The sequence below is a fragment of the Emydura macquarii genome, unplaced genomic scaffold (genome assembly GCF_026122565.2).
Source record: "Emydura macquarii macquarii isolate MOO-44397 ecotype Brisbane River unplaced genomic scaffold, CSIRO-AGI_Emac_v2 contig_1043, whole genome shotgun sequence".
Lineage (NCBI taxonomy): Eukaryota > Metazoa > Chordata > Testudines > Chelidae > Emydura > Emydura macquarii.
This window is the reverse complement of record NW_027131180.1, coordinates 106,537-119,721: the sequence shown is the minus strand read 5'-3', so window position 1 is coordinate 119,721 and position 13,185 is coordinate 106,537. Positions and strand designations below refer to the sequence as shown.

At 42.2% G+C, this 13,185-nt stretch overlaps 1 protein-coding gene across 3 annotated transcripts in view; it reads left to right on the top strand.

Moving 5' to 3' along the window:
- The window catches only part of MAP3K15 (mitogen-activated protein kinase kinase kinase 15), a 169,596-nt gene that overhangs the window by 117,666 nt on the left and 38,745 nt on the right, over positions 1–13,185 (top strand). For all 3 annotated transcript variants that reach the window (XM_067544996.1, XM_067544997.1, XM_067544998.1), the window contains 3 exons: positions 2,528–2,615; positions 9,306–9,439; positions 10,130–10,257. In XM_067544996.1, coding sequence (XP_067401097.1) covers positions 2,528–2,615; positions 9,306–9,439; positions 10,130–10,257 — 350 coding nt within the window. The remainder of the gene's footprint in view (positions 1–2,527; positions 2,616–9,305; positions 9,440–10,129; positions 10,258–13,185) is intronic.

Here is a 13,185-nt window from a genome sequence, read left to right as displayed (position 1 = left end):
GTGTGTGATTAGGATATAGCAGCTTAGGAGAGGACAAAAACTGACAATTTTTCAGATAAGAAATAAAAGTTCATTTGTGCACTTACCTTCTTGAAACTTTTTCTGATTAAGAAATTATGGGCCAAATTCTGAGATGATATACAAGATGATAGGAGCTTAAATCCCATTACACTCAGACTGCCCCGACACCTACTTTTCCGTTATTTAAGAGAGTCTCCATTGGTATAACTTGCATGTCAAGAAGCTTGAATGAAGTTACAAATTAAGGTAGCCCACATCCTACTTTAACTTACACCTTCTTCTAGCTCTTTGGCATTTAAATTACACTTGCTTGGACTTCCTTCCGCCCCTCCAAAGTGGAGGTAAGTAGGTTTAAGGAAGTGTGATGGAGAGACTAAGTTACTACCTCATATGTATCCCTTTTGAAGTTTGCCATGTGTATCTGAATAGCCTCTGCAGATCTAGTATATCAACTCTAAAGTGAAAGTACAGTAGCTGAAATTCAGGTGGAAGACATTGTAGTAGGAGACCATTTGGTCTATAACTCCATTGGGATTGGAATTTGACCTGCGACATCACTGGAGTTTCCAACAGGAGTGAATTCAGCCCAGTTTGTCTTAACGTGTCTAATGTTTTTCCCTTCTTTTGGGCTTTGATCTATGTTGTTGTTTATATATAAACGTGACACACAAAAATATGTTAAAAAAAACATTATTAAGGCTGTAAAATCAAGGTCTCAAAAGTTAGAAAATGCCAAATGGCTGTTTGTATACCCTTAAATCTGTCCCCTTGCGTGTATGCATAATTATACGATCACATACTATTTTTCCCACATGACTCCAGGCTCACTCAGTGCAGAGGCTGGACCTGCTCTGGGATGAATGCGTGTGTGTAGTAAAGTCGGTCTAGAGGACTCCTGCCTCATTTGTTTGCAGGAGTTGGAAAGTGTGCAGTGAACAAGGCAGGGGATTGTCAGAAGAGGCTGTCAGTGGGATCTGCGTTTTGTAAATATAAAGTGCCATGTAATGCTAAGTACTCTTAAAAAATTGGGTCAAAAGTAGGCACCCAAAATTAGTGCAACGTTTTGACTTAATCTCTCTCTTTCTTAAATTACATAAGAACATAAGAATGGCCATACTGGTCCAGCTAGCCTGGGATCCTGTCTTGAGAGCGGCCATTGCCAGATGCTTCAAAGGGAATGAACAGAAGAGGGCAATTATTTAGTGATCCATCCCCTGTCATCCAGTCCCAGTATCTGGCATTCAGAGGCTTAGGGACACCAGTTCATGGGGTTGCATCCCTGACCATCTTGGCTAATGGCCATTGACGGACCTATCTTCCATGAACTTACCTAATCCTTTTTGAACCCTGTCGTAGTATTGGACTTCACAATATCCCGTGACAACGCGTTCCACAGGTTGACTGTGTTGTGTGAAGAAGTACTTCCTTTTGTTTGTTTGTTTGCTTCCCTGGGGATACCCCCTCACCGTACAAGGATATTGTGAAGATAAGTTACTAAATGGCTGTATAGCAGTCAAACGCTAAAGTAACGAGTGCCATAGCAAAGCATGCAGAAATTAGCATTTCTTTCTTCAGAGCAGAATTTGAGTAGCGTGCAGTAAATAAGGCATGTGCCATACTTGGAACAATGAAGCCAAAACAAAATATTGAATAGTTGCTAATTAAATGAGCATAATTCATTCTGTGTTTTTAGGGAGGCCGGAAAACAGTATGTGACCATTTAATTAATTAAACACTGCATCATAATGCGTACACATAAGGGAGACAAATTAAAGTTGCACCAGACTTCAATGCCATTCGCTCAGTTTTGGCCCTGCCAGCCCCTTCATCTTGACAGAGGGGCTGTGGGGCACAACCTAAGTGGGCAAGAAGGCAGCCAGGTCTGCTGGTCCTCACCAGTGCCATGGGGCTGGCTCCTGCACCAGAGCTCCCCTGCCACTGCTCGCCTACCTGGCTTTGCCCTACTTCTAGGACCCTGAGCACAGTGTGTAATGTCCGTATGTCTGCATGCACCACTGCCTGAGTTTCATAGGGTGCTCAGCACTTTCTAAAAATCAATCCCTACCAGATGTCTCAGATTGTGCACCCAAAAATTGAGGCACTGAATATCACTAGCAACTTTTAAATATCTTGGTTTTTCATGTTTCTGTAAATGCATTCATAAAGACTAGGCCACCCTAAGGCTAGTCTATAGATTTATCCAGCTAAAACATTGTAGTTAAAAGAATTACTTTTAAATTATGATTAAAAAAAAAAACCCCAAGCAAATCATTGGTTACACTATAGATGATTAAACCACTTTGTAGAGAAGTATGTTTTTATTTTTCAGTATATGTTTGATGTCGTTCCTCAGATAAACTAGAGTAAATCTGAAGATGGGAAGTAAATGAAGAAAACTTACTCCAGTTCATTAGTAAATGTATTGCTTTGCACATGGATTACGAAGTTCTAGCTAATCTTTTTCAGAGAGAGAGTTCTCTTTGCTGATTGTATTTATTGCTTGCAGGTTCTGTGGCTTGGTTAAGGAGATTTTGACAGATGCTGTGGGCAGTACTTTGGAATTAGAAGGAGAGATTGATGGGGACACACTGGAAGTAAGTCAGGTTTATGAGTAAAATATCTGAAATACCTAAACCATTTTTCCTTTTCATTTCTCCTCTCTTAGATGAATTTGTTTGGGGGATAAGGATAAAACATTTAAATCCTTCAAATTATATGGAAAATTGCAACACAGTTGTAGCTCTTCATATAAAACTGAGAGGGGGGAGGGAAATGCAGGTTTGTAACATGGTGAGTCAGCTACTGTAGTGGATGGGGCCATATAAGTACATGAGTTATTGATCTTGAAAATTATTGCAAATGTGACGGATAGTTGAGAATCACCTGATCCTGGATGGAGTTGTTTAGATAATGACAGCAGGTATTGCATATATCCCATGGAAAACCTATTTAAAAATTGTCGTTCAGTTTTTGTAACCAGATCCAGGATGCTGCTGTCTCTTTGGGTAAATTAAATGGACAGGATATTTCTGTGGTGATTGAATGCCAGACTCTTAGCGATATGAACACTAGACTCTTCATCAAGAAAGTTGGGAATTGTCAGTTTTGAGTGTGTACACTACATTCTGCTATTTTTTTGCAATTGGGAAAGCATCACTAAAAGATTGATGTCATTTTTATTTATGGGCAAATAAAAGTAAATCTAGCTGCTGTTTTTAAAAAATACTCTTTATAGTTCATCTGAACTGAAGCTCTTTCTGCCCCTGTTTATCCCGTCAAAGGCCATTGCCAAACTGGCACTACCCAGGAACAATTTACTTATCTTTATGATCAGAATAGGTCTTCATGATAATGAGTCTTCTGTAGGAGCTGAGCCATCAAGCAGGAATTTGGGGAGGGAAGAATATTTCGAGATTGTGCACTAGCAGAAAGACAAGTTTCCACAACAAAGTTTGAGAGTGCTGGCCACAAAATTGTCTCATCCTGCCAGTGTAAAGCGCATCAGTTGAGAGGGTCTATTAAGGCTCAGCTAAGTAGTTAATATCTGTGGCTACCCTCAGCATTTACTGTAGAGAAAACAGGATCAGGGAAGTAATATTTTGCTTGGTGAGAGATTTAGTTATATCTGGAGTAGTGGGTTTTGCATTGCATATTTGTGTACTTAGTTAACAGCAGGAAAACTTCTAACAATACCATGTATTTGATTGAGGAATAGTCTCTCAAAGGAAGTGAGCTCACTTAAGCCTTTTAAGAACTGAACTGAGCTAAACACTTGAGGATACATTGCAGGGGAATAATCATGCCTTGATAGGTTCCATATATAGAAATGGTTCCTTCATTTTTTTTTTTTTTTTGCATCTTTAAATTGTATGATTTTATAAGCAACCAGCATTTTTTCATATTTATTAAATTGAGTTTACTCTATTATGCAACAACTGGCAAAGTAGAAATCAAGGTGTGGGAGGGAAAGGCAGAACTCTGTCCATAGTGGGCAGTTATTTGGTTTGAGAGCTCCTAAAAGATTTGTATATGTGAGTAAGGTGGTTTGTTTTTTGTTTTTTCACTGTTTTAGCTTGCACATTGGAACTTGGGTTGGTGATTTGATATTACAGTCCCTAGAAATAATAGTAGTGTTAGCCAGAAATAGCTGGCTCATAAATGAGATCAGACATCTTGTATCTCTTCACAGTTAGAGATTATGGTGTCTTTTCACTTAGAGTGACTATCACCACCAGATTTCCAATTAGGCACAGTAGGCACGTGCCTAGGGGCACTGGCATTCTAGGGGTGCCTAAACAGTGGTGGATTACTGCACGGGCCAATGGGACCTGTGCCGTGAGGCCCTGGCCAATTTAGGGGCCCTGCACAAGTGCTGGAACTCTGGCCCCACCCCCTGCTCCTTGGGCCCCGCCACCCTGCTTCTCCTCTTCCCCCTGAGGCCCCGCCCCCTGGCCAGGCCAAAAGCCGGAACCCCCGGGGTGAGCATATTGCCCCTGCCCAGAGCTGGCCGAACCAGTCACCCCATCCCTTCTCACTGCCACCCCATGTAGAGCTGGCCCAGCCAGCCCCTCTCTCCTCTGTCCCCCCTTGTGGAAAACACAAAGGTCAGCTGTAGGCAGCGGGAGCGCTGAAGATGCTGTGCCTAGGGCACATGAGGTGTAAATCCAGTCCTAACTATCACACTGTCTGGAGGGGCTCATGACCTTGATTGCCAACCTCAGGGCAGGCAGTCAAGAAGCAGGGCAGAGACCCCAAACAGCTTGTATATTCTACAATTAGATTTCACCAACCCAGTAACAAGTGTGAATTCCTGAAGCACTATAACAGTCTTACCATGGAGTCACAGACAGTCTATCTTGCCACCTAGGCAAGCTGGATTTAGTGATAGTTGATAGTTATACACCAAAGATCGCAAAATATTCAGGTTGCTTTCAGTCCCAAGAGACCAGTCACTTACCCCAGGTCACTTTGTACCTGAGATCTGTCACCAAAGACAATGCTTGTAGCCAGTCCAGTAGTAAATTAACTAAAGATTTATTAACTAGGAAAAAAGAGAGAGAGTTATTACAAGGTTAAAGCAGGCAAATACATATACACAAATGAGTTAGTCTATGATTTTTAAAGGTGACAGAGTTGTAGTAATATGTCAGCTCTGAATATCTTTTAGGGATAACCCAGGTTGACCCTGGGGTTCTCTGCTTCTGTTTCATTGCTCCAACCCTGGGAGAGTCCAAAAAACAAAAAAAAGAGATGAAAAATATTAAAGTGGGAAAAAAAAAAACTTTAGAGAGAAAAAGAAAACCAGTGTGAATTTTAGACCTGACCTTGCAGTTTTCAGTCAAAATTCTTGTGATTATGAGTGTTGTCTGGGTAAAGGGCTACATGATAGAGATGATGGTAGCATTTGAAAATGATTGTAACTTGTTACTACTGTTAAAATATATTTAAATTTAGAACTAGAGCCAATTTTGAGATTCTTTGAACCAAGTAGAATTTACTTGTATTACCTTCTGTGCATGTCTGGACATTGATACTGAAGAAGTTCCTATTACTTGAAGAACTGTCATTGAATCCCAAATAGGAAATCCCCTAGACCTGGCCACATCAGACTGTGCGCCTTGACCAAGGTAATTTAGGAGGAATGCCTGCTTGTTCATAACTGCAGTTGAATCATGCACCAAGGAGGCTTGGTAGTTGATCATGTGTACTGACTTTCTGCGGTGGAAAACTAGTATGGACTTACTGTCCAGCTAAAGAAAATAGAATGGGGACATACCAAATTGCATCAAGTACACAGTCTACCAAACCTACTGAGGCTATGTCTACACTGCCACGGGAAGTCGACTTTGTTTAATTTGACTTTCAGCAGGCGATTTTTAGAAATCGCAGCAGAGTGTACACACTACAGTGTTTGCACTGATCTCTTGCATTCACACTGACCAGCCTCAATTCGAATTAGAAAGCAGTGCAGTGTGGGTAGCTATCCCACAGTGCAACTAGCCATGGTGGCTGTTGGGATGAGTGTCATCGTCCCAGGATGCAACGCTCCTCCCCCCCCCCCCCAACAAACAGAAAAAGGATTTTCGTGCCTTTTTTTTACTCCCCGCGATCGCCATTGTTGCAGAGATATGGAGCCAGCTCAACTCTGCACTATAATTGTGAGCGTGACAAATACGTCGCAGCTTATCGTTGATTATTTTAGAAATAGAGCAAGAAGATGAAGCAGAGACAACACCGAGGCTGCCCTGTTTCAAGCCATAGAGCAGAACAATTCCCGATTGCTGCAGGCTGCAACATGTCATCTGCAGTCTGTGGAGCAGAGTTCAGGGAAACAAGCACAGACTGGTGGGACTGCATCGTTATGCAGCTGTGAAATGATTATCAGTGGCTGCAAAACTTCCATATGCGAAAGGCAGCTTTCCTTGAACTGTGCTCGGAGCTGGTACCGTCCCTGAAGTGCATGAACACTCGCTTGAGGCAAGCTATGACGGTGGAGAAGAGAGTCACCATTGCTCTGTGGAAGCTGGCAACCCCTGACTGTTATCACTCGGTTGGGACTCAATTTGGAGTTGGTAAATCTATAGTGGGCATAGCCGTGAATCAAGTGTGTAGTGCCATAAATAGACTTCTGCTACGAAGGCTAGTGACTTTGGGAAATGTGCAGAACATAGTGGAAGGGTTTGCCACGATGGGCTTCCCAAACTGCGGGGGGGGGAGGGCTAATGATGGGATGCACATCCCCATCTTAGCGCCAGCACACCTGGCGGCAGAGTACATAAACCGCAAGGGGTACTTTTCCATGGTCCTGCAGGGGCTTGTGGATCACAGGGATCACAGGCATCTATGTGGGGTGGTCTGGGAAGGTGCGTGACACTCATGTATTTCATAACTCGGGGCTGTTCTCTAAGATGCAGGTGGGCACTTTCTTCCCTGACCAAAAAATTCACATCTGAGGTGTGGAAATGCCAGTAGTGATCCTGGGGGATCCTGCTTACCCCTTGCTCCCTAGGCTAATGAAACCGTACACCGATCACCTTGACAGTGACAAGGAGTAAGAGCTTAAGCAGTTGCAGAATGGTTGTAGAATGTGCCTTTGGGTGTTTAAAGGGTAGATGGAGGAGTCTCCTCACTAGGCTGGACATGAGTAAGAAGTACCTCCCTTCTGTGATATCTGTTTGCTGTGTTCTTCATAATGTGTGTGAAACGAAGGGTGAGAGGTTCCCGCAGGGTTGGGCTGTGAAGGCAGAAAGACTGGCCACCAATTATGAGCAGCCAGATGCCAGCACTACGCTGAGAGCTAACCGCGGAGTGCTTTGCATTAGGGAAGCTTTGAAAACCGGGTTCTGCAATGAGATGCAGGACTGATTTCTGTTCCTGTATGTTGTTTGCCTTTGATGATCCCCCACCCACCTCCCTTCGATATCTGTGCCCGACAAATCCCTCCAGAACAAGATATGATTTAATAAAGAAACTTTTTGGAATGATGCAAAACTTTATTTCTGAACATTTAAATCATGGGGGGGGGTGGGGGAAGGTTCATTCACTGTCTCAAGGAGTAGGGTGGTAGCTTGCTGGCCAGCTGTCAGCGTGGCTGCCGCAGCTTTCTGCTCACCTTCACCAGGGTGGAGGAGAGCACGTACTGTAGCCTGGACAATCTCCTCCGAGACCTCTTGGGGACAGGGGAGGGCGGCAAAGCCCTCGGTTGAGGAGCATTATGGAGAGGCTGCAGTGGGACTCTGTCCTGCCTCCGCTCCTCCTGAAGCTCCACAAGCCGCTGGAGCATGTCTGGCTGGTCCTGCATGAGTCGCAGCATTTTCTGCGTGGTACTGCGATCATGCTCCATCGTTTCTCAACGACTCTCCCTGTCCATGTCCATATTCTGCGACAAGGTCAGCCACCTCGCTCTTTGCTCCATCTCTGCGGCTGCTGAGGCATTCATGAGCTCTGCAAACATGTCGTCTCGGTTTTTTTTCCCCCCCTCTTTCTAATCTGAGACAGTCTGTCTGCAGCATTTCTTAAGGGTCGGTCCAGTGCTGAGGTGTCTACAGAATGAAAGAAAAATAACAAGATAGCCACAGTTAGCATAGTGAATAAAATGATACAAATGTAACAGTTTAGATAATGATCCCATGATACAATGTAGCAAATGATTTCCTCTCTCTGCTTGTATTTTAAACCCTTACAGACAGGAACTGCAGACGGCATGGTGGGGTGGGGGAGTGGGAAATCTCTGCTTGTATTTCAAACCCTTACCGAGAGGAACTGTGGATGGCATGGTGTGTGTGTGGGGGGGGAATCTCTGCTTGTATTTTAAACCAAAACAGAGAGGAACTGTGGATACCATGGGGGGAGGGGAAGAGGCTATGCTTAAAACAGATTTGCTGGATGCAGCGGGGTACCAGCAGTGTTCTGCCATGAAAGGGTTAAACAGAATTCCTTAACATGTTCTGTACAGTGATATAAAGATTGTGATCATTTTGTAAATGAACAGAGAGAACTTTGAAGGCATACTGAAACAGCAGTGACCTAACTGGCGTTCTCTACAATAAGGTCATAATAGTGGACCAGATCCTCAGATGGTGTGAATCAGTGTAGCACCATTGAAGTCAATCACCTGCACCAGTTAATACTAGCTGAGAATATGACCCAATATATTCCATCAGAAATGTATACAATTCTTAGTTTTTTGAATTTTAATTTTCTTTTATAAAATCAGCATATCTTTTCCCCTTTTAAAAAAAAGCTAATAATAAGGAGAAAATATCCAAAATGAATTGCCCACGGCTGACCTGGAAAACAAGTATGGTATTTTTTAAAACAAAGCCTAGGCATTATAATGAGAATATGTTTTCCTACTACTACATATAGGTTTCAAAATACTTGATGATTTTTCCACTTGTTTTTGTTTACTTTAAATAATCTTTTGTAAACCCTTCCTGTGTTGATCTCCTTACAGATGACATCTCCTGATGTCACACCTTCTTGTCACTGAATTGCTGTCTCACTAGAGTTTGGGCTCAATCCTTCATTCTTTATTCAGGCAAAATTCCCTTTGAGTAAATATATTTAGCAATTATGCATCTGCACACCTGTTAAGGAAGGCCACATTTTATACAACAAAAAGTAAATAATAAATGACCAGTGAGTTTTTAAAAATTATTTATTTATGTATGGACTAGATCAATATATAATTCATCATTCTTACTAAAACTTATTTGTAATCTGGAAGGTGGCTTCTGTTGTAACTAGTTGTGTACCATTACATTATATCTTTCTGCTTTCAGTATGAATATGACTATGATGAGAATGGTGATAAAGTGATACTAGGGAAAGGTACTTATGGAATAGTTTATGCTGGAAGAGATCTTAGCAATCAGGTCCGTATAGCCATCAAGGAGATCCCTGAGAGAGATAGCAGGTGAGTCTTAATGTAGTAATAAACCTGCATCACGAGTGAAAAATGCAGTTTGTTGCTAAGATATTTCTCCTTCTAAAATGTATTAATAAAATCTGACTTTAATCATTCTATTTAGGGGCAACTTTAATGTCTTCCTCTTTTCCCAATACTAACTAATCACCAAGAATATATGTTATTTTGATCAAATCCTTTGTGGAGATCAGGATTTTTTAATTGTTTTGACTTTTTATTCAATGTTATTTCTTGAAATATTTTAGATAAGAAACAGTTTGTTTTCCATGTAGCAATCCAATCACATTTTTATCCTTTTTAAAAAAAGGGTTTTAAACCATTTAAATATGTCAAACATAGAGCTGGAAAATGCTAGGAAGAGATGCATGTAAATACACGTGTGCACACACATACACACACTCCCTCAACCTCTCTCTCTCCCTCAACCCCATGCACCTCTGTCAATGTGGGAAGCTTCTCTTGTACTCCATTGCTGTGTCTCATCTGAACAGCCAGACAATCATACTGCATTTTGAGTTTAGCGACAGAAAGTTTTCTAGGGACTTGGATGAGACCACTAGACTCATTTTATTTGTAAACCAAGATTTAAAACTAAGTCTTCAAATATGTTAGTCTAGTATATTTGCCTGCCTAGTATATTTATCTTCAGATGGTCCTCAATTTATTTCTTCTTGATAGATACTCTCAGCCACTGCATGAAGAGATAGCACTGCATAAATATCTAAAGCACCGGAACATTGTCCAGTACCTTGGTTCTGTTTCTGAAGATGGATACATTAAGATCTTTATGGAGCAGGTGCCAGGAGGTTTGTATCATTCTGGACTGGGATTTTCAAAGGAGCCTAAGGGTATTAGGAATTCAACTCCCAGGAAGTGTCAATAGAAGTGGATCACTTAACTGCCTTAACTAAACCCCAGCACTACTGCGTTGCTACGCTATAGCGGTACTTCCTGTTGAGAAGTTAATTGCAAGTGGCATTTTTCTGTTTATAAGCAGATTCTTTGCACGTGAACAATAGATTTGGAATGGTACAGTTCCCAAGATCCTACGAAATCCCTTTCTATAATAATTACACACACACAAATTACGTTAAAAGAACATTAGTAAGATTTCAAAGTAGAGCACTCAGAAATTAAGAAATGCCAGAAGTAAGGTTGTTGCCCTTTTGGCCCAAACAGTTAGACAGTATTCAGGGCTTTGCAGGTTCGTTGCTGTTAGGAGGAGAAATAGATGATATGAGTCAGTTATTTCTTTAGTGCAATCCTGTTGATTTACAAAGAATGCACACAAATTCCAGTTCCCTTGAACAAAGTAGAGACAAATAACAGGAGGCAGTTTCCTTGCTCATAATTTCCAAGTCCACCCCCTCCACTTAATTCTGTTCCCCAGTGAGCTTTGTCTTTCTGCCCCTTATCAGGATCTTGCTCATAACTCTTCTCTCTGTCTTCTGGTTTTCTCCTGTTGGCTTTCTGCCACTCATGCACACACAGTTCATCAAACAATCCTCTGGTTCCCCTGTGCAGTCAAGAAACCCCTCAGATCATATGACTTAGCTTCTGATCAGAACTTGTCATGAGGCCGTGGGCAATGGCTTCTGGTCGTTTCAGCTATCTCACTTCATAAAGGGACTTAGTTGCTTCTTTCATTTAGCCTCAAAGAAAGGTGCTCACTGCATCCATTGGCTTTAATTGGGTCTGGAATTTTTTTTTCACAGGACCCCCCACCTCACTCAGTGAATATAACGGACATTGCTCACTTAATGAACAGCAGTTCAGTATTTGTTTTATCCTCACTGTTCAATATGTGGCTCCAGGCCTAATTTACTGCACATGATTGCTCTGAAGACAGAATTATTAATTTAATCATGGGCTTTTCTATGTCACTCATCACTATAGCATCTATAGTATCCAGCATGGTAAATTCAGCCCAAATAGTTAAAGTTTGGCAAAGTTATAAGTCATTGAAAACAGGGTCTTCTCCTGGGAATGGAAGCAGTGGGGTCAAAAAACCTAACTGGCTTCAAGACTGAGCCTGATAAATTTATGAAGGGGTTGGTTTGATGAGATTGCCTACAATGGCATGTAGCCGACATGCACCTGCTAGCAGCAAATATCTCTAGTGGCCCATGACTAGATGGGGAGGGCTCGGGGTTACTACAGAGAATTCTTTCCTGGGCGTCTGGCTGGTGGGTTTTGCCCGCATGCTCAGAGTCTAACTGAGCACCATATTTGGGGTCGGGAAGGAATTTTCCCCCAGGTCAGATTGGCAGAGACCATGAGGTTTTTTTTTGCCTTCCTCTGCACCACTGGCCATGGGTCACTTGCAGGTTTAAAAAAGTATAAATGGTGGATTCTCTGTGACTTGAAGTTTTTAATCATGCTTTGAGGACTTCAGTAACTCCGACAGAGGTTGGAGGTCTATTACAGGAGTGGGTGGGTGAGGCTCTGTGGCCTGCAATGTGCAGGAGGTCAGACTAGATGATCACAATGGTCCCTTCTGACCGTAAAGTCTATGAGCCTAAGTGACAGATTACCTTTATTAGTGTCCTGTCTTTCTCTCTCCCCCCCTCACCCCCGCCAAATAATAATTCCCAGATAAAAAAACTTTGTTTAAGTAGAGAGTACATATCAATAATTTGAGGGTAAAAATCTTTACTAGTAGCTCACCAAAGCAGCAATGAAAAACGCTGGAAAATCACAGTTAAGGTTAAACTTTCAAGACTCAGACTCAAAAAAGGTCATTCAGACTGCGTTTAAAAATACATTTGGCATGCGAGAGGTGATAATCCTGTCTCCACTGCACTCCCTTCTTTAGACTCCCACTGCCACCTGACCATAATATTCTTACTTGCCAACACTGCCCCCCTACATAATGGCACATGCTTGTGCTAAATTCATCAGAACTTCTGCAGTCACTGTCCTGTCCTGGACAGTACCACTGCTGTTGCTTACCTGGTGCTTTATTCTGTCCATGCACTCCTCCTTCCATATATGTTGTAGTGCACTCCGAATAGCTGCTAGTGATAGGACATCACTGAACTAACACATTTCTTCACCACCAGCTAACTTTTTAAAGGGACAGCTACTTAGAAAACCTGTGGTTCAGTTCTGTCGGGAAACTTCCAACTCAGAAAGCTGATGACATGGATTGAAAACTCCCTCAACTAAGTTTGCTAAAACTTAATTAGACCCCATTCTAAATTGTGTGCCTGACATGTCATATGCAGAAAATGTTGCTACATGAGCAAGGAACCTGGTCTGTTTAAAAAGATTAAGTCTGGTTCACTATCTCCACTGAGTAGGAGAAACCCATGTTCCTGTCTGAGTGGATGAGGCCTCCAACCCCTGGTTTCCTTCTGGAACATTCTTTCCTCTATCTCCATCTTTTCCCTGTGGTCAAGGCTATATTGCAAATTGAAGGGAGGTGGTTTAGACTGCTCTGCTGTCAATGCAGATCACCTTCTCTTAACTTACACATAGTTTGTCATATTTAGTGTGACATACTATGACATTCATCCAAGTCTATGCTGTTTTTCATTAAGTGCCAGAGTGTGGCTGACCTAACATGCACCCTTAGGGATCAAAAGGGGAGTGAGACCAATCCAACCCTTACATACAACCTCTTCACATCATGGCTTGAAGCATGGGTTATACATTAGGTGCTCCCTGTCCCTCTCTCTCAAGCAGCTGGTGGAGATGGGGTAGGGCATGGCCTTCACTCTGCCATTCCACTG